Source organism: Python bivittatus, unplaced genomic scaffold (genome assembly GCF_059951505.1).
Source record: "Python bivittatus isolate LINGU-HERP-01145 unplaced genomic scaffold, Pbiv_v1 ctg000480_np1212, whole genome shotgun sequence".
NCBI lineage: Eukaryota > Metazoa > Chordata > Lepidosauria > Squamata > Pythonidae > Python > Python bivittatus.
The window spans coordinates 84,007,335-84,026,436 of record NW_028277075.1 but is presented as its reverse complement, the minus strand read 5'-3'; the positions used below and the strand labels follow the sequence as shown (position 1 = coordinate 84,026,436).

Genomic DNA, 19,102 nt, shown 5'->3' with positions numbered 1-19,102 from the left:
TACAGGTAGTCCTCACTTAACAATCATTTAGCGACCATTCAAAGTTGAGATGGTGCTAAAAAAGTGACTTACGATCAGTGCCCAAAATTACGACCATCACAGCACCCCCACAGTCACATGATTGTGAGCCAGGTGCTTGGCAACCAGCTCACACTTATGACAGTTGCAGCATCCCAGGGTCACGTGATCACTATTTGTGACTTTCCCAGCCAGCTTCTGGCAAGCAAAATCAATGGGGAACCATGTGATTCACTTAATGACCGTGTGATTCAATTAACAACCATGGTGATTCACTTAATGATCACCACAAAAAAGGTCATAAAATCAGGTCTGGTCACGTAATGATTTGCTTAACAACTGCATCACTTAGCAACCTAAATTCCGGTCCCAGTTGTGGTCATTAAGCGAGGACTACCCATATGTGGTTCACTAGTTTGTGATTCAGTATGCTGTGAGAAGACAGGCAATGAGACTTTCTACATAAGTTTACTATCATTATGTTAACTGTTTTTTATTTTATTGATTAATTCACAAAATAAAAAAGACTAACACCATAATGTTAGTATTACTATTACTCAGTAAGCCTCACTGGCTGTGTTCTCCTTCACTTGTAATATTTGTTCAAGAGGGAGATTCAGCAAGTGTAGTGTTACATGAATTAAGGGTAGAAAAGATCTATCCTTCTTTATACCTAGCTGTAGTAGTTCATGTTTTGCCAACCTGACTTTTTCAGAGTTACAGTTCTACTTGTGTGTAATATTTAGTTTGACCCAGAATTGCTTCTGATGAATTAATCCAAGACAAAGAGTATAATCTATAGCATTAAAAATCAAGAAATGAGGGGTCCCTGGAAAGCATATCTGGGTTCTTCAATCACTCTGTATTATAGCAATATTCCATGAAATAATATAATTGTGATGGAAATTATCTCTGCTGCTCCTAAATCTCCACAGGATCACTGAAGATATAAGCAGAGCCTATGCAGTTCATACACACATGGTCTCTGAAGTCTCTCTCACAATCTGGATTCTGCCCTTTGTAGGTTTCTTAATAGCTGAGCTTTCTTATTCTATATAAACAAAGTTTCAAAATTGCTGTTTTTCTTAACAGGCACAGTAATTATGCCGCAGACAGACAAGCAAGTATGTATTCCTCCAGAGCTTCCAGATTTGCTGAAGCAGTTTACAAAAGCTGCTATTCGAACTCAGCCTCCAGACCTGATTCAATGGTCTTCTGAGTAAGTTGAATATTTTTGCTAAATACATTTGCTTAACTCCAGTATCATACTTACTTAAAAGCTACTCAAGCATAGGTTGTAATATCTTGCATGTCTTTTTTATTTGTCCTGCCTTTTCAGATTAGAAATTATTCTCATTCTCTCTCTCTCTCTCTCTCTCTCACATACACATACACACATGTCACATAATGTAGCATTTACAGGAGAAAGACCAGTAGGAGAAATTCTCTAGTCCATATTACAAAGAACTCTGGCTGGGATGAAAACATTAAACATTAGAAACCATCCTATGCAGTAAGTATAAAATCCAGATAATTTATGTTATTTAAAACACCTTGAATATAGAGTCACACAGAGTTTTCATTTACATGCAATGCACACACACACCAACATTGGGGACAGAGAAAGTAATCACAACCCTTCTAACTATCACATCAAAAAAAAAAAAATTACTATCAAGTATACTGCAACACTGACAACCAACCAATAAAATAATGACTAAACAAAATAGTTGCGTGAAATAAATTGTTAGTTTGTTCACATTCCAGCTGAGCGAACTGCCTGTAACTACAGTACATTGTCCATCCTGTTTACATAGCCATTTAAGGATGAACAAGGCTTGCCATTGTAATTCTGCATTCTTTCATACTTGTCCAGCCTTCTTAACAGCCATACTCACATATTCCACTACATTTCACTGAAAGTACAAAAGAGGGAGTGGAGTTGCTGACCAGTCTTTCTCACCATCCCCATCCATGCAAACAAAGTGCATGGAGCTCTTATGTGCATACAGCTATATGAATGTAAACTTTCCTCTGGGATTGGGACTCTTGTATGAGCATTGTCCTTCATTGCGTGTAATGAACCTATGAACATAGGTTTCTATGCTTGTTGAACCCCATTCTCACTTTCTGATGAATATAAGGCGCTCAACCTAGGCCTTGTGAGTATGATCCATACTAACCACCACTGCATTAAGTGAACAGGGTTTGAAGAATTGAATATGGTTAAAACTGATTATAATATAGTAATAATACACATACATTCTCAGATTTGAGCTAATAAGAGCTCTAGGAACATAGCTGGAAGTTGTCTGTGATTCTGAAGAACAGAAAGCAACTTAGATTAGGATAATGATCAACAAGTCTTCCTGAATTCTGCTAATATACTTTCCATTAGTTTTTACTGACATTTGGATATACACAGATATATACATACCTTTCACTTTATTTCCTTTTGGGATAGGCAATATGCAGAAAAAGAGTAACAAGTAGTAATCAAAAGAAATTAAAGGCGGGAGACAAGACAAAAGAAATCAAATCCAGTTTACAACAACACTTAAGTAAGGGACCTAGAAAGCCTGCCTTTTCCAGAGCAGCCTCTGCCTTGTGGAACACCCTTCCCCCAGGATCCAGCAAGCCCCCACCCTTTTAGCCTTCCAGAAGACCATAAAGAGTTGGCTCTTCCCCCAACCATTGGGATAGGGTGAGGTTGGAGACTCGGATGGTTTTGTTGGATACATCAGAGAAGGACAGTTGAGGTGCCAGGTTTTCATTTTATTGTTTGTTTTATTATTGTTGTGAGCTGTCCGGAGTTGTATTTCATAAGACGGTCAGCCATGTAAGTCTTTTAAATCAGTAAAATAAATCAACACCATTCACTATACTTGTCAGGCTTTCAAAACTTGGAGTTGGCTATAAATCACAGATTATCAAAATTAGCTCTTAAGGGTGCCACAAAATTTACTTAGTTCTGCAAAACAAGGTTGGCTTGGATAAGAAGGGCAGTTGCCCAATTTGTGCTTCCCTCTATCATTATTAGGCCCATCAAAAATATTATATGAGCACCATCAGCAGTGAAATCCTCTTGTCTTAGAGAGATATCCTGTTTGGTTGAGTAAAGAAGAAAGTACATTTGCTTGGACTCCCATATTTTTCTGGAGGGGTAGTTAGTATATGGTATTGGACAGTAGCAATAGCTCCAGCAGATATATCAGCCTGGACCTCATGTCAGAGATCCTCTGCTGGGCTAGCTGGTTCACAGTTGGGCTAGCTGATCCATCTGTATAACTACCCAGTTCTGCTACTGGAACAAGGCATTGGCTCCTTGACTGATAGCAGAATCTCCAGAGGTTTATTTGCCATCATACTAATCCTGATGCCCCTTCTCCATAACAGTGGTAGTAAAGAAAGGCCAATGAAGCTATGAGGTTTCCAGAACTGGACTTAGCTGTAAATCACAGTTTCCTGATTTTATATAGCTTAACTAACTGCCAAGCCCAAAATTGGCAGAGCTCTCACACTGGAAATGATGTCGATAGATAAAAATCTTTAATGCAAACTTGAATGAAGCCATAAGAAAGCTGAGTGTCCTTCAACTGAGTGTGTAATCCTCTCTTATATCTCCATCAGTTTAAGCCCACTTATTTTATTTTCCACCTCTCCCAGATTTCAACCATGGTTTTCAACTTAACTCCCACAATATCTCTGCATGCTTTTTTACCTTTGCAAACCATCCTTGCTTCCATTATATCTATGCAGTAATTTGTATGTTGCTTTTTCTTTCTTCAAACTTCTCATCTCTCTCTTTTTCAGGATCTCATCAACTCTAGCCAACCATGACTGGCTTGGTCTTCCTCTTGACCCACTGTCTTCCTTCATATATTTGCATTTTGTTCCTCAGTTATTCTCTCTATATGGCCAAACTGCCTTAACTTACTTCTTTGGTACTGGTTGTTCCCTTTCGTATTCAATCCACATTCATTCAACACCTATTCATTCTTGATCCTATATCTTCCTGCTTTACCACGCACACTTCTTACATACCTAATTCCCACTGCAGTGAACATACTTTTTTATTTCCATTTAACCCAACATATCCAACTCTCATTTCCACAGAATAAAATGGATAGAAGCATACTCTTATATACATTTCTTTCAACAAATGCTCATTTCTTGCAACAGACCACATACAGTAATATCTAGTAATTTTCTATATGGAATCTTAAAATTCTCACATTTTCCCATCTAGGATACACAAATTCATCTGTTTGCCCTAGTTTTTCACCATTTATGTACAACTTGTAATCATGCTCCATTTTCCTTGTCAACAATTATCTTGATATTTGATGTATTAATTTTCAGATATATACTCCTCATTGCATCATACAATCTAACATTTGCTATAAGTCATTAGCCACATACACAATTCAGACATTCACATCCCCAAAGAACACACCTATAATATCATCACAAATATTCCTTAAATTTTTATTCATAAACAAACTAAAGAGTTGTTTTAATGCAGAACCATTTGCTAACCATCTATTTATTGTCAGGCATGCTTTACTTCCATTTATACTGCTCTTAACTCATTCAGCAACCAACTTTCAACTCCATATTGGTGCATACTCAGTATCACAATTCATACAGAATAGTGTGAGCATGCTTGGGATAAAACTGGGCTTTGGTTGTGCTTGTGGTACACAAGCCAAAATATGCCAAAACTGATTAATATGTTGTCTGTACTATTAGCAGGGAATGCTGTGTGTTGCATGAGTACGACTAAGGCTGTTAACCTACTTATTCCTTCCTTATTGTTACATTTTTAAAAGTGTGCTGAAATACGGGAAAGCGGGAAACAGCTCTTAGCTTTCTCTATGGATTTTAAAAATAAGCTGAGTTGCTTTACTTTTCTCAAAAAGCAAACAAAAAAGAAATAATAGCACAAATTATTTGGAACTTACAAAAGTCAGTTATGAATATATTTACTTGAATATTACTTATTTTCTTGTCAGTTCATTTCAGCTGAATACAGTGCTGGGGATGAGGGCTTTGTAAGCCAACAAAAACTCTGATACAACCCATTTGTATTCCAGATTTTTTTTCTTCCTAAAATTCTTTCACTGTATTGAAAATCTCATGGGCAGCCTGAGTGCTCTTGAAAATGTTCTCACAAGATTGTGGTAGAGAAGCACCTGTGTGGTACAAGGGATTGCTGCTGGAAGAAATATCTCCTCCTCCCCCTGCCTTCGCTCAATAAGCACAGATAAGCCTCTAGTTTTAAAATATTGCCATTTGCATTTTCGGAAGAAGTGCCTATCCACATTTTCAGAGATATTTGTTTATGTCCCTCCCTGATTCCTCCATCATGTAAAAAGCATCTTTGAAGAGTCAACTCTGATTGGAAAAGATAAAGCAAGGTGAGAGTCATGCTCCTGCCTCCCACTGCTGCAGCTCCAGTCTAAATCTCTCACAACCCCACATGATGTTACTTTGGAAGAAAATAAGAACCCAGGAAATTTTACAGTCCACACCAGACATTTTGGGTTTTTTTTCACTTTCAGTGACCTTTATTTTGTAATGTTTTATCTCCAGTAATTTTAATCTTTTTATACATGATTCAATTTTCTTGAAGTACTATACTTGATCTCTTCTATATTATTGTGTGTACTTATAATGTACAAATTTTCCTTCATGTTTTTTATCATGTTACTAACCATAGCAACATCAAGTGCTTTCAGATCATGTTCTTTTGCTAAAATATATACTGTTTATTTTCAAAATCTGTAAGTCACCAATCAAACTTTGCTGATATTTTTTTATTATAGCTCACATTGTGCTTCAGTTCATTGTTTGTAAGTCTGAAAATAAACAGCACCCAAATTAAAAAACAAAAAAAATAACCCTGATGCAAAAGATTTGAAATAAAGACAATAGTTTTAATAAACCAACTGAAATGCAAACAAGTGCAAGCTTTTGAATGTCTAAGCAACCAGTCAGCCAATGTCCCGATCATGCTTATGTTAAGAGCTGCTGATAAAGGGAAAACACCTGTTTTGTCTTTGTGCCTAGTTATTTTAATGCCATGGCCCGTGGAGAAGCTCCTCCTGTAAGAGAACGATCAGATAGAGTGCCTTTATCAAACTACGCAGAGCTTACTCCAGAGCTCTTGAAGGTCTTACACCAGAGAGTAAGAAACATCTATTTTCCATTTTGGGGCAAGAACGTAAGAGGTTTGAGTGTACATGCATTCAATTGTTTTGTTTCCTTTTTTTAATGATTTTGACACACCTGCTTTTGGACTAACTTTAGGTGCATTGCCTTTTTTGGGTCCAGGATATACAAGAAGTTCTAAAAGCACTGCTAAAGGGTGAAATAATATTTCATATTTTTAAATATTATTTAAAGGATTCCCATAGTTCTTCAACATTTGTTTAATATCATCTTGTGCAGTTTTTTGTATATAGGAAAGCAATTCTTTTTGTAGGTTCTAATTTTGAAAAAGGAAATACATATAAGTACTCACCAAGTTTATATACAACTCCATAGGGGTTATCAGCTCATACCATGAAAGCTTGATCATTACTATCTGAAAGGAGTGTGGGAAGGCAGCATTCTGAAGTTCTGGGCATCACATAGGTAGATCCAAAAGACCAGCTCCCTAGTTATCTATACACATTAACAGTTTGGCATTAATTTGAATCAGTTATCAGAAAAGCTGCAAACATACAGTATATATGATAAAGAAAAGAGAGACCCTGCTAGATGAGACAATGGATCTGGAAATGTCGAGCTTAAAACATATAACTAAAGTAACATTTGTAACTCTTATTTTTACATGTAATCATAACCAATGCTTGCAGCAATTGTTGTATAAGAAGTTAGAAGTACAATAAAACCTAATGAACACCCATGTAGTGAATTTGAGATGGAACAGACAAAATTTTCATCTGGACATCTCCTCTGAAATAATGGATATTGCATCCAAAGTAGTCCAGATGAGGCCATTTTACCTTAATTTTATGATATCTGCAGCTATTTAAATCATTTATATCAATTTAATGATTGCATAATGATATCATCACAAAAATGGTGTAACCTGATGCAAATCACATACTTTGGATGTAATGGACATTCGGGAATACCAAACAATTCTCCATCCAATTAATCTATTAAACTGAAGTTTTACTGGACTTCACCTTTACTCACCCATCCTGACTGCCTGATATAGTTCTTTTTGTAGACATTTCTGGAGCAAGGAACTTGTTCCCTTTACACACATTTTGGGACAGAAAAGAGAAATAATGACTGAAGCATTTTGTGTATATCTATGACCTCCTGGTTTCTAAATCCTATGCTAGTGGTTAATCTGATTAATTTCTTCTCAGAGGATGTAAGTAGCTTTCAGAATTGGAAGTTCATTCAAAATCCAAATGTTCACTCATATAGGTGTACGGTAGTGCATATAGATCATTACTGCATGTGGAAACACATATGATTTATCCCCAGTTCCTGATCCAACCTGGAACTTTTTAAAATTCTGAGAGGTTTGCAAGGCTGGGAGACAAATTTATGAGTTTATTTGCTGTGATATTTAACTGAAGACTGTTATACTTATTGAGGACTACCACTTTTGCTTGATATTTTACAATAAATATACACCCAAAATTAAAACCAGAGTTGTTAATAATATTACACATAAAATAAAAAGTAAAACCCTGTTTTAAAAAGCAAGATTTTAGAGCCTTTTAATGTGAAAGAGATATGCCCCCTAAAGAACTGGGATTTTCCAAGTTGTCATGAAATGAGCTCAGAGCCACTGTAGGAAAATCCTCCCCAAGATGATTTCTGTGAGGAAGGGAGGATCCTACTGAAACAGATGTTCTCCCAAGTCTTTTGAACCTGAAACTTATAAGCTTCAAAGGTAATAAACATTACTTATTTTGCTATCCCCCCACCCCCCAAATCTGCTATAATACCTTTAGCATTGATATAATGTGGTCTCTGTTCTTCCAAAGACCAACTTGAGAGCAGGTTTGGTACCAGTTCAAATTTTTACCAGGCCCAGGCCCATATAAAGACCATTACAGTAATTAAGGTGCAGGTTAGCAACATATGGACCATCATTTTAAAGTCATTTTCTTCTAGGAAGGGATGTGGTTGTTACATCCACCATAGCTGATAAAAAGCCTCTGGCTGTTGTTTCTATTTGGGAAACTAAACAGAGATACAGATCCAAAACTGCTTCCATATTCCATACATGCTCCTTATGAGAGAATGTGGCCTCATTCAGAATAGGGAAATCTGCAACGTATCTCCTTGCGGCATCTTATATCAAAGATATTTTTCTTTTTTGTACACTTAAATCCATGCCCCAGCAAAAGGGAGGGTCCAAATCTCAAATACTGAAAGAACTTTTGAGATAATAGTTCAATAGATTAGATTTTGCTTGGATGAAAAATACTAATCTCTCTGCTTATTTTCAATTCAATTCAGAACCATATTCTGAATGGGTTCTGTGTGGGTGTCAGCCATGCTAAGCCTAGAACAAACAAGCTACATTATGACTTAGCACATTATGTGAAGACAGTCCTTGTTTTGCTCATTATGATATTTTTGTCCCATTCTTTGCTTCAAAACAGTAGTAACACAATTCCAAAAGTGATCAATAGTTACACAAGCATCCCAGTTTCCTTAATTATATCTCAGTTCTGCTATCCTTAAGATGCATTTCTTAAAACCTTAAGAAATGCTTGCAACCTATAAATCCTCATTAATTTCTTCACTTATAATGGATATTATTTCTTTTCAGGTGGGTGGGAGGCTAATCATCCATGTTGATGAACTAGCCCAGATGTGGAAGGTGCTCAATCTCCCTACAGATTTATTTGACAGTATCATGAACGTTGGACGTTTTACTGAAGAAATTGAATGGCTCAAGTTTTTAGCTCTGGCCTGTAGCTCTCTTGGAGTTGTAAGTTTATTTTTCTAGTTGTTTCCTTTTCTTTTAATTTCTAGCATGTTTGCAGTATTTAAATTCTCTGTAGGTAATTTGTCTGCTCTTTATAATGTAAGGAATCGTACATCATGAAGGCTTCTAAACACTCTTCCCTGAAACTGATTGACTACTCTGCTAACCTTTTTGTTTGGTTGAATGGTGGTCAGAGAGGCATCTGTCAGCTGCTCAGATTTCATCCTAAATTTATCATATTTGGCTGGCAAGTTCCATTTTGCATGGATCATAAGCTGCCTAGATTAAAGATAAAAACTGTTGACTTCTGCAACTTAAGCCATAAAATTCAATATGTTCAAGAAAATAGCAGATCATTATTTTAGCACTTTCCATACTTGAAGGCATATTCCACAAAAAACATCATTTTATACGTACACACAGAGAGAAATATAAATAGTGGGAAATTAAAAAGATGTTTTGACTAGTGTAATAGTTAATGGATTGTTCCTAAAGTAAACTTTAGAAAAACTTCTTCACTGCTTTTCCCCTAGTGCTAGCACCATAAATCTGATATAAGCCCATATGAATTGAGCACAACTTTTGTCTACCACCTAGGATTATGGCTACTATGGAATACCTGCTTTCGTATATGTATATGTATACGTATATGTATATGTAAAGTTCAATTTCAGATCTGCTTTGAAAAGCTAGCAGGATAGTGAATAACAACACATATTCACTGTTTCATATGGCATTACCCGATAAGTCAATTCACCAATATTAGTTAGCATTTTATATTTACTCGATAGTCAGGACACTATAGAAGGAAAGCCATGTTAGTCTATAGCAGCCAAAAATCAGGAGGAGCCTGGTAGCACCTTTTTTGAGTAACAAATCTTATTAAAAGATATTCACTTTAGTGAGCTACAGCTCACTGCATCAGATGCATGAAGTGGCTAAACAGATGTAGGATTTAAATTAAGATGCGGGGAGAGGAGGGAGTGGAAGGCAGGTTGCTCATGCAGATGTATGTGACATGTGAGACAGATTACAAGTATCTCCCCCTCCCCACCTTATCCTGATTTAAATTCTACATGGTTTTGTCACTCCATGCATCTGATGAAGTAAGCTTTAGTCAAGAAAGATTATGCCTTTTAATAAGCTTTGTTAGTTGGAAAAGGTGCTTCAAAACTCCTTCCAATCAAGAGTCAGGAAGGGAGAATAATCTGGTCTGAAAAAAATAAAACACTCAGAAATCAGGTCTCATTTGGTGGCTAGTCATGTTGCCCAGAGCTCCTGCTAAGATCATCAGCTTTAACCTGGAATTTGGTGAAGTTTCAAAAAGTCACAAAAACTGCATTAAATTCTGCAACTGAATTTAAGAGCTGATGCTTTCCTCACTCCTTCAGTGTGTTATACAGTACATACCCTCTTCTAGAACTTTATTCTTAGATGTCATAAAGATGTTTTGTGGATGATCAGATATAAAGTGAGATACTAGTTGTTGTCAGTCGCTGTACTGTGTGCATACAGTGGTGCTTAAAAGTTTGTGAACCTTTTTGAATTTACAATATTTCTGCATAAATATGACCTAAAACATGATCTATTTTCCACACACATCCTAAAACTAGATAGAGAATCCAATTAAACAAATGAGTAAAAAACATTATACCTGTTCATTTATTTATTGAAGAAAATGATCCAAAGCTACATATTTGTGTGTGGCAAAAAGTCTGAAGCTTTGCTTTCAGTAACTGGTGTACCCCCGCTTGGGCAACAACAACTGCAACTAAATGTTTCTGATAACTGTTGATCAGTCCTGCACACTGATGTGGAGAAATTTTAGCCCATTCCACCTTACAGAACAGCTTCAACTCAGGGATGTTGGTGGGCTTCCTTGCATGAACTGCCTGCTTCAGGTCCTTCTACAACATTTCTATGGGACTAAGGTCAGGACTTTGACCTGACCATTCCAAAACATTAACTTTCTTCTGCTTTAACCATTCTTTGGTCATACAACTTGTGTGTTTTGGGTCATTGTCTTGCTGCATGATTCAACTTCTCTTGAACTTCAGTTCACAGACAGATACCCTGACATTTTCCTGTAGAATTTGCTGATACAATTCAGAATTCATAGTTTCATCAACGATGGCAAGCTGTCATGGTCCAGAAGCAGCAAGGCAGGCCCAAACCATGTTACTGCCACTACCATGATTCACAGATAGGATAAGGTTCTTATGCTGGAATGCAGTGTGCCTTTCACCAAACATAACACTTTTCATTCAAGCTGAAAAGTTCTATTTTGGTCTTATTCGTTCACAGAACATTCTTCCAATAGACTTCTGACTTATCCACATGGTCTTTTGCAGACTATAGATGGGCAGCCATATTCTTTTTGGAAAGTAGCGCCTTTCTCCTTGCAATCCTGCCATGCACACTATTGGTGCTCAGTGTTCTCCTGATGATGGTCTCATGAACACTGACATTCTCCAATGCAAGAGAGGCCTTTAGTTTCTTAAATATTACCCTGGGGTTGAAACCTCCCAGAGTATTACATATCTTGCTCTTGCTGCGATCTTGGTTGGTCAACCACTCCCGGGGAGGATAACAAGTGTTGAATTGCTTCATTTGTACACAATTCTGTCTGACAGTGGACTGATGGAATCCAAACTCTTTGAAAATAGTTTTGTAGCCTTTTCCAGCCTGGTGAGCATCAACAACTTTTTTCAGAAATCCTCAGAAATCTTTATTTGAGCCATGACGCACTTCCACATACCTGTGTTGTAAAGATCAGACTTTGATAGTGAATACCCAGAATTCTGTTCTTTAAATAAGGCAGGACCTCCCACACTCACACCTGATTGCCATCCCATTGATTGAAACACTTGACTCTAATATCCCCTTCAAATGAACGGATAATCCTAGAGGTTCACATACTTTTGCCACACACAAATATGTAGCTTTGGATCATTTTCCTCAATAAATCAATGAACAAGTATAATGTTTTTCTCATTTATTTGGGTTCTCCTTATTCAATTTTAGGACTTGTGTGGAAAACAGATCACATTTTAGGTCATATTCATGCAGAAATATTGAAAATTCAAAAGGGTTCACAAACTTTTAAGCACCCTGTATATCTAGACCATTGGAAACCTAAGTGTCAAGCTGTCAAACTCCATGCAGTTAGGCAAGACCAAGAAAGCAAGAACTATACAGATTTCAGTAAGGTATCTGTAATGTTCATCTGTCATAAATTTACAAAATCTTGGAAACTTCCCAATCTTATTTATAGTGAATTAATTAAGACGGAGTCCCTCTGAACACTTTGAGATACTTTTCCCCAAATTACTCCCCATCTGGCCTGATTATAAGATAAGCTGCTAATGGACTCAGTATTTCTTATATCTTCTCTTCCTTTCTCAGACTCCTCACAAGTGCAAAACAGAATTGCTAAGACCTCACTTAAATCCAGTAATGTTTGCTTATATTCACTTTCCCTAGATTATAGCTGCCTCCCATTCCTCTGTGGGTTTTTTTTAACCTACTTTTTGTTTGCTGTAGGCAGTGGTAACCTAATTTGGGCCAGGAAAAAGGAGGGTACAAGAGGTACAGCAATCAACCTTGCTCAGACCATCTCTAAAGACATTGTCTCTAAATAGGATCTGACAAAATTTCCTGTACTAAAATTACCAGTGTTTGGAGTTGTAAATTAGGGTTGGTATTTGGCTTACTGAATAAATTTTAGATCTGTAGATATGTTTAACCATCAAGAAACATCAGATAAGTAAAGAAAGTTAACTTGGGTCACCTGAAACTGAATTTCCTAATACACATAGAAATGTTATGTGGCTGACAGTCATTCATCTGCTATAGTTTAATATGTAACAGCAAGACAGCCGTTTCATCCAACATAATCTTCAGCTGCTCATAGTTGTAAGGATCAAAAAACATGATAGAGGATTCAGGAAATCCAACAGTAAGAGCCTCTGCAGAAGATGGGTTTGACGGATAAAAGCACATCTAATCCTGTAAGAGGTTTTTTTTTTGGCACAATACATTGAAATGTATACACATATGTATAGATATATATGTATACAATATATGTATATACTGTCACCCACTTTTTCTTTTTGCTGCCATGCAGACTGTTTATAATTTTTGTTGTTATGTTGACATCTTGTGTTTGAGAATTTCTGTTGCTGCAGATTTTTTCCTCAGCTGAAGTCACAATCTTATATTTGTAACATTATGGTTAGCTGCTATGGAGATGCTTGTGGTTTCTCAGAAGATTTTGACTTCAGGTGAGCAAAAACAAGAGGAACTGGAGCTGAAATATCTTGATTTTGCTTCATGCAAACACGTTTCTCATTGTAATTAGAACATATGGCAGAATTTGCTCTATATGCTTTTCATATTGTTCACAGAATTTTGTATACATTCCCTCTCCTATTCTGTCCCTAAACATCTCCAAATATCAAAATGAACAGAAATAATGTATGTTGAATACAAGATTTTTCTAAAAATAGATACTATGTGTAAAGTCTGAAATAATACATAATTTTATTATTGACTACAATCTAACAGTTAAAAAAATCATTGAAAATCATTTTCACAGTAACATTGTGGTCACTGTTGTATGTGTATGTGTGTAAAGTTCAACTGTGTGTGTGTGTAAAAAAATCTCTTCTCACTTTTACTGTGTGTAAAGTCTGAAATAATACATAATTTTATTATTGACTACAATCTAACAGTTAAAAAATCATTTGAAAATCATTTTCACAATAACTCTGCATTGTGGTCACTGTTGTGTGTGTATGTGTGTAAAGTTCAACTGTGTGTGTGTGTGTAAAAAAATCTCTTCTCACCTTTATGGGTGGTATGTTTACACAACACTGTTCTTTATGCTCACAATAATCCTGTGTGCTAGATAATCACTACAGAATCCCTAACTCTTTTCGCTAGTATGTTTGAATCCTGTGGTGGCTGCCTTGGGGGGTGCGGGGGGAGGCGTGCAGGCAGGCGGTGGCCACACCCACCATTTCACTGTGGTGGGTGTGGCCAAACAGAAAACAAACAAATGAAAAGCACCAAGGAAGTATCTAATGCCCAAGATCTTTGTATCATAGACTCCATTCTGGCCCTTCCTATCCTATCACAGAACTTTTAATTCCCAGGTTTAAAAAAATTGAGTCACATATGTGACAACTACTTGCTCAGTTACTAATACTAAATGTCATATCCTTTCTCTTTTTGAAAACAGACTATTGCAAAAACTCTGAAGATAATATGTGAAGTTTTATCTAATGAGAATGACACTGGTCCAGCTCGTATTCCTTTCAGTACTTTCCAGTTTCTCTACACTTACATTGCTGAAGTGGATGGAGAAATCTCTGCTTCTCATGTCAGCCGAATGCTGAATTATATTGAACAGGAGATGTAAGTAACTCTGATATATAAAGTAAATGTCAAGAGATGTGGCTATTTTAAGCAATAGCAGCCAACTGATGTAAGCGTGCAGTAGATGGAATAAGTTGCAGGGAAGTATATATAGCTGAGTTAGATGACAAATTCATTTACAGGATTGTACATATAAACTTCACATATCTAGCTGACTAATATTAAGCAGATTCACTAATTTTACACAGCTGGATAAATCTGAGTCTGATTTACCATCCGTCTAAAAACTCAGTACTATTTCTTAAAAATTGTGTGCTGAGGTTGGGGTTTTTGCAGGGTGGGGGTGTTCCTTTGAGTCAGTGTTGACTCCTGGTGAATGTCTGGCCTAGTCCCTGCAGTTTTCTCAGCAACGTTTTCAGAAGTGGTTTGCCATTGCCTCCTTCCTAAGGGCTGAGAGAGAGTGACTGGCCCATGGTCACCCAGCTGGCTTCGTGCCTAAAGCAGGACTAGAACTCATGGTCTCCCATGTTTCTAGCCCAGTGTTTCTCAACCTTGGCAGCTTTAAGATGCGTGGACTTCAACTCCCAGAATTCTGGGAATTGAAGTCCATGCATCTTAAAGTTGCCAAGGTTGAGAAACACTGTTCTAGCCTGTTGCCTTAACCACTACACCAAACTGGCTCTCTGCTGAGGTTTAGGAACTTAAAGTAACTGTCCATGTTGAGTGTGGGTTATTATTAAGTATGTGATATCCTATTCCATTTGCTTAAATAGGAAATAATTATATAGACTGCTATTTCTAACTGACGCGCACATACATCTTTTGAATGTTATTCCAATAACTTGGGGAACTCTGTGCTCCTCTTTTACCCCTCATTTAATGCATTTGTATTCAGTGGTTGTATTTAGCTTTGCTTGTCACCTAGTTGAACAACCAGTGCCAGTCCGATTAACTTCGCCTCTGACTTTTAAATTTGCTCCAGAGGGTTGGAGGACTTCCCCAAAATGGGCTAGGGCACGGAAGGAGAGGGAAAATAAAAGGGGCACAGAGGAAAAGTCCCATTCTGCAAGCAAGCATTAGAAAGAGCAGTCATTTGCACTGCGAGCAAGAATTCTATAATTACACTTTCTAAAACTATTTTTAAATTGAAACTTTTTTATCTGGCTCTGTATAGGACAATGACGTATCAAAACAGGCCTCGGTTTAGAAGATGACAGAGAGATATCTGCTACTGCTTGCCTATAGCCAGAGTCAAACATTCTTAGATGGCCTATGCTTAACATGGTTATAAAATCAGTGTTCTGACACTAACCGTGCTAGTTCCTACGAAAATAGACAAAATCCATAGCACGGAAAATATGGGCAGGCTTTCAGGATCTCTTAATCAGGAAGAGAGTTACAAGAGAGAGAGGAATAGAAAGGAGATGCTTCCATCTCAATATCATGAAGTTTATATGGTTATAATTATAACATTTATTCAGAATCATTTTATATTGCACTTTTAACTGATGTTAGCTTCTCTGTAAACCACCCAAAGTCATTTTTTAACGAGATGGGCGATGACAAATTTGATATATAAATAAAATAGGGGAAGAGAAGTACTAGCGGTTGCCCAGGACTGATCACTGCTAAAGTTGCCTTCATTATAGTTCCTGATTTTTTTAAAAAATATCTGGTATCAAAACAGTACAGAAAGAACAAGGATGTTGCTACAACTTTATATCTGAAACATTTAGAGTGTTTGTTTTATAAGCAAGAGCACCACTAAGCCATTTTTTCCCCATGTTTTCTATACAGCATCGGGCCAGACGGCTTGATCAAGGTGAATGATTTTACCCAGAATCCTCGGGTCAGGCTGGAGTAGATTGTCAGTACATCATACACTGTCAATGTTAGATGGAGGAAGAAACAGAGAATAGAATGAGTTAAACAAATAGGCCAACCTCTCAGTCACTTTTTCCCTTTGTGTCTGTTAATAAACAGTTTGGCAAAGCAACCACTAAGAAAGATGAAAACATAGATTGAGAAGGTGCCAGTAAAGTACAGTATAGTCTATTGTTAATTTTCTAGTGTTTTGATATACACACGTCCACCCAAATAAATATCACAGACTACCAAATAGTACAAACCTATTATATTGAATATATTTGAGGTCCATCCTTCTCCCCGCTTTTTGCATTTCAAATTATCTGGCATTGCCATGTAAACATGTTGGGAATCTCAGAAGCCTTTCTCTACAGAGGAATATTAGGATTGCTCCCAAGGTATCTACAATTATAGAAAGAAAAGAGTAAAATTGGGATCAGGCTGTGAGCTTGTTTTTTAATACTTGTAAGTGACTGCTCTATTATCATTTATCCAAGTATAGTGCTTTGAAACGTCTTCATATCTAAAACATCCTTTATGGGTCTTATCAGCATTTTGAGGTGATTATTTTATAGCGACAATTGTATTGATCTTCTCTAACCATCTGTTTTAATATTCTGTGGAACAACAGCATATAAATAGTGCTGCAGTTCTTTTCTACAGCAAATTCTTTTAGCAGATAAAACAATTTCTGATTATTTTATACTAAAAGAGACTAGAGAAGCTAGAGAAGAAAAAGTAATCCTTTTCTTCGTAATGCTCTGGCTTGATTCACACATTGCACTAAACTACAACAAAATTTGCCTGGGTTTGACATACTGTATTATGTATACCTACCTATTGAGTTTGTAACTATGTCCATAGCTGAACATATTGTATGAACCCAGCCACTTGTGACTGAACAAACTGCAGTTGAACCAACTATCGTTTAAGCCAACGAAGTCCTTGTTGAACATTCCATTCCTACAGCTCTTTTTTCCTGGGAGAGAGAAAGAGAAGATTTGAATATCTACAGTATATCTTTTTACAAATTGGTTATGTAAGGGGCAATTCTGATGAATAATCAGCTGAAAATGAAAAGATTGAACAATTTCCCCTAAGTCTTAGGAAAGCAGAATTATAGATCTATTGGGTTTTACTTTTTGTCTTCAGTAAGAGACTTGTGGTGTCAAAATAGATACAGTAATTGTGTTTTAAGCATAAATTAATCTTTTTTGTACAATCTTGGGGGTTCTCAGCAAGTTTTGCTAGAAATTACAATCTTTGGGATTTGGTACAGAAGAATGTGCCCCCTCTTTATGAAAGGGAATATGGTTCCATGGATTATGGTGTTATATAAGATATCCCACCTTTGTGGTGAGGAGGTGAGTTTTAGATCTTACTCTCTGAGGAACGATATCTGAGTCTTGCTTACAAACAATGGCAATGAAATTTGATATGGCTTCATATCTGGCCATATTAGGTGTGCCACCATCATCATGCTATTTTAAACAAGTGTTTTCCCTCACAGTAAAGTGACAATGACAACGTTGCTACAGCTGAGCATGGTGCCATCTTAGATCTTAACCTGCAAGCGCTGGATTCACAGATCATACTAAAGACTGTGTTCTCATGACACACTGAACCACAAATTAATCAATCACCTTTCAGTCTAGCATGTTGGGTAAATGCAGCTCTTGTGATCAGCTTACGTGTCTATATGTTGTGCATACTCAGAACATTACATTAATTGAATAAACCATGGTTCAGTTCACCTGCAATTGAATCCAATATATACATTAATCAGTTTAGGCTTAGCATGAAAGTATAAACCCAGCCATATTGTCCAACAAACCAAGTTTAAGCAACAACGAAAAATGGCTGGGTGCCATGTGGGTCTCCCTCTAACTTCTTGCTGCTCGAGAACATCATTAAAAGCTAGGCACTTGTATGATTTTTGAGAAGTTGCCAGATGCAGCCACACATCTGCTGCCTCTACTTTAGAAGAAAGACTAGAGGAAAACTGGGTGTTGGGGTGCTTCTGAAGATGCTACTAGTATAGCAAAATGTTTCTGGACTTAAATAACTTGTGTATGGTTTCTGGGGTTGATTGATTTAACTAATCCTACAGATATGCCTGTCACAGGCCCAGGCAACTGTTTCACAGACATGAAAGGTCTGAGGTCCCTGAACTGATTTCTAAAAAGGGAGTCAAATAGATACTTTGCGTCAGAGGAAATCTACCCTTGAGGAGCCATAAAGATGTGCAAAGCTCTCGGTAGCATCAGTTAATGAACAACAGGGACTTATCCTGCTTATATTTTGGTGCCTGCACAATTGGCTAATTATGTTTAAGAACTCCATTCCTTTGAGGGGTTAGAGCAGTGTTTCTCAACCTTGTCCACTTGAAGATGTGTGGATTTCAACTCCCAGAATTCCCCATGCTGGCTGGGGAATTCTGGGAGTTGAAATCCACACATCTTCAAGTGGACAAGGCTGAGAAACACTGGGTTAGAGATTCCAGCGCTTGCTAGGCTTGTTCCTAGCAAAGCTTAGCTGCAAACCTGTTCTGCTGATTGCCTAGAAACACAACATAAAGGCAGAGACAAACTGAGACACTGCTGTAATAACGTCCAACTGTTCTTTCACCTTTTAGTCTCAGCATTTCAGACTATACCAGGGACATCTGTTCCCCATCTTTACTCCCAGAATGCTCCTCTATTTCACTGAGCACAAAAATTTGGAGGGAACAGTGTTATGTTCTCTCTCAAGACTATTTCTTCAATAATGCTAACATCTTTCAGCACTCTCCAATGATTATTGAGAGGATATAAAACCTGTTCTCCTTAATGCCATCTTGGATAAAAATTACTGGATAATGCTGTAAGA

At 37.1% G+C, this 19,102-nt stretch overlaps 1 protein-coding gene and 1 long non-coding RNA gene across 8 annotated transcripts in view; one reads left to right on the top strand and one right to left on the bottom strand.

The window, feature by feature from the left end:
- The window catches only part of LOC112541318 (uncharacterized), a 65,363-nt gene that overhangs the window by 45,233 nt on the left and 1,028 nt on the right, over positions 1-19,102 (bottom strand). For 5 of the 7 annotated variants that reach the window (XR_003085335.2, XR_015797178.1, XR_015797180.1 and 2 more), the window contains exons 2-4: positions 17,072-17,213; positions 16,498-16,636; positions 6,545-6,687 (exon numbers count right to left, since the gene is read on the bottom strand). This is a non-coding gene — a long non-coding RNA (uncharacterized LOC112541318). Of the gene's footprint in view, positions 1-6,544; positions 6,688-9,156; positions 9,269-15,006; positions 16,252-16,497; positions 16,637-17,071; positions 17,214-19,102 lie in introns of those variants that run through there. The other 2 variants (XR_015797181.1, XR_015797182.1) reach the window with 2 other exon arrangements.
- On the top strand, positions 1,119-16,232 carry LOC103059868 (ropporin-1). The gene is made up of 5 exons (XM_007419929.2): positions 1,119-1,237; positions 6,091-6,208; positions 8,831-8,992; positions 14,232-14,407; positions 16,166-16,232. Exons 1-5 carry the CDS (start codon positions 1,122-1,124, stop codon positions 16,230-16,232), a joined length of 639 nt encoding a protein of 212 aa, XP_007419991.1. The 5' UTR covers positions 1,119-1,121.

Excerpts from the sequence above, each read along its gene's own strand:
- LOC103059868 (XM_007419929.2), top strand. The coding sequence starts at position 1,122 with ATGCCGCAGACAGACAAGCAAGTATGTATTCCTCCAGAGCTTCCAGAT. Across the intron at positions 1,238-6,090 it reads CTGATTCAATGGTCTTCTGA|TTATTTTAATGCCATGGCCC; the intron begins GTAAGTTGAATA and ends CTTTGTGCCTAG. Across the intron at positions 14,408-16,165 it reads AATTATATTGAACAGGAGAT|CATCGGGCCAGACGGCTTGA; the intron begins GTAAGTAACTCT and ends TTTTCTATACAG.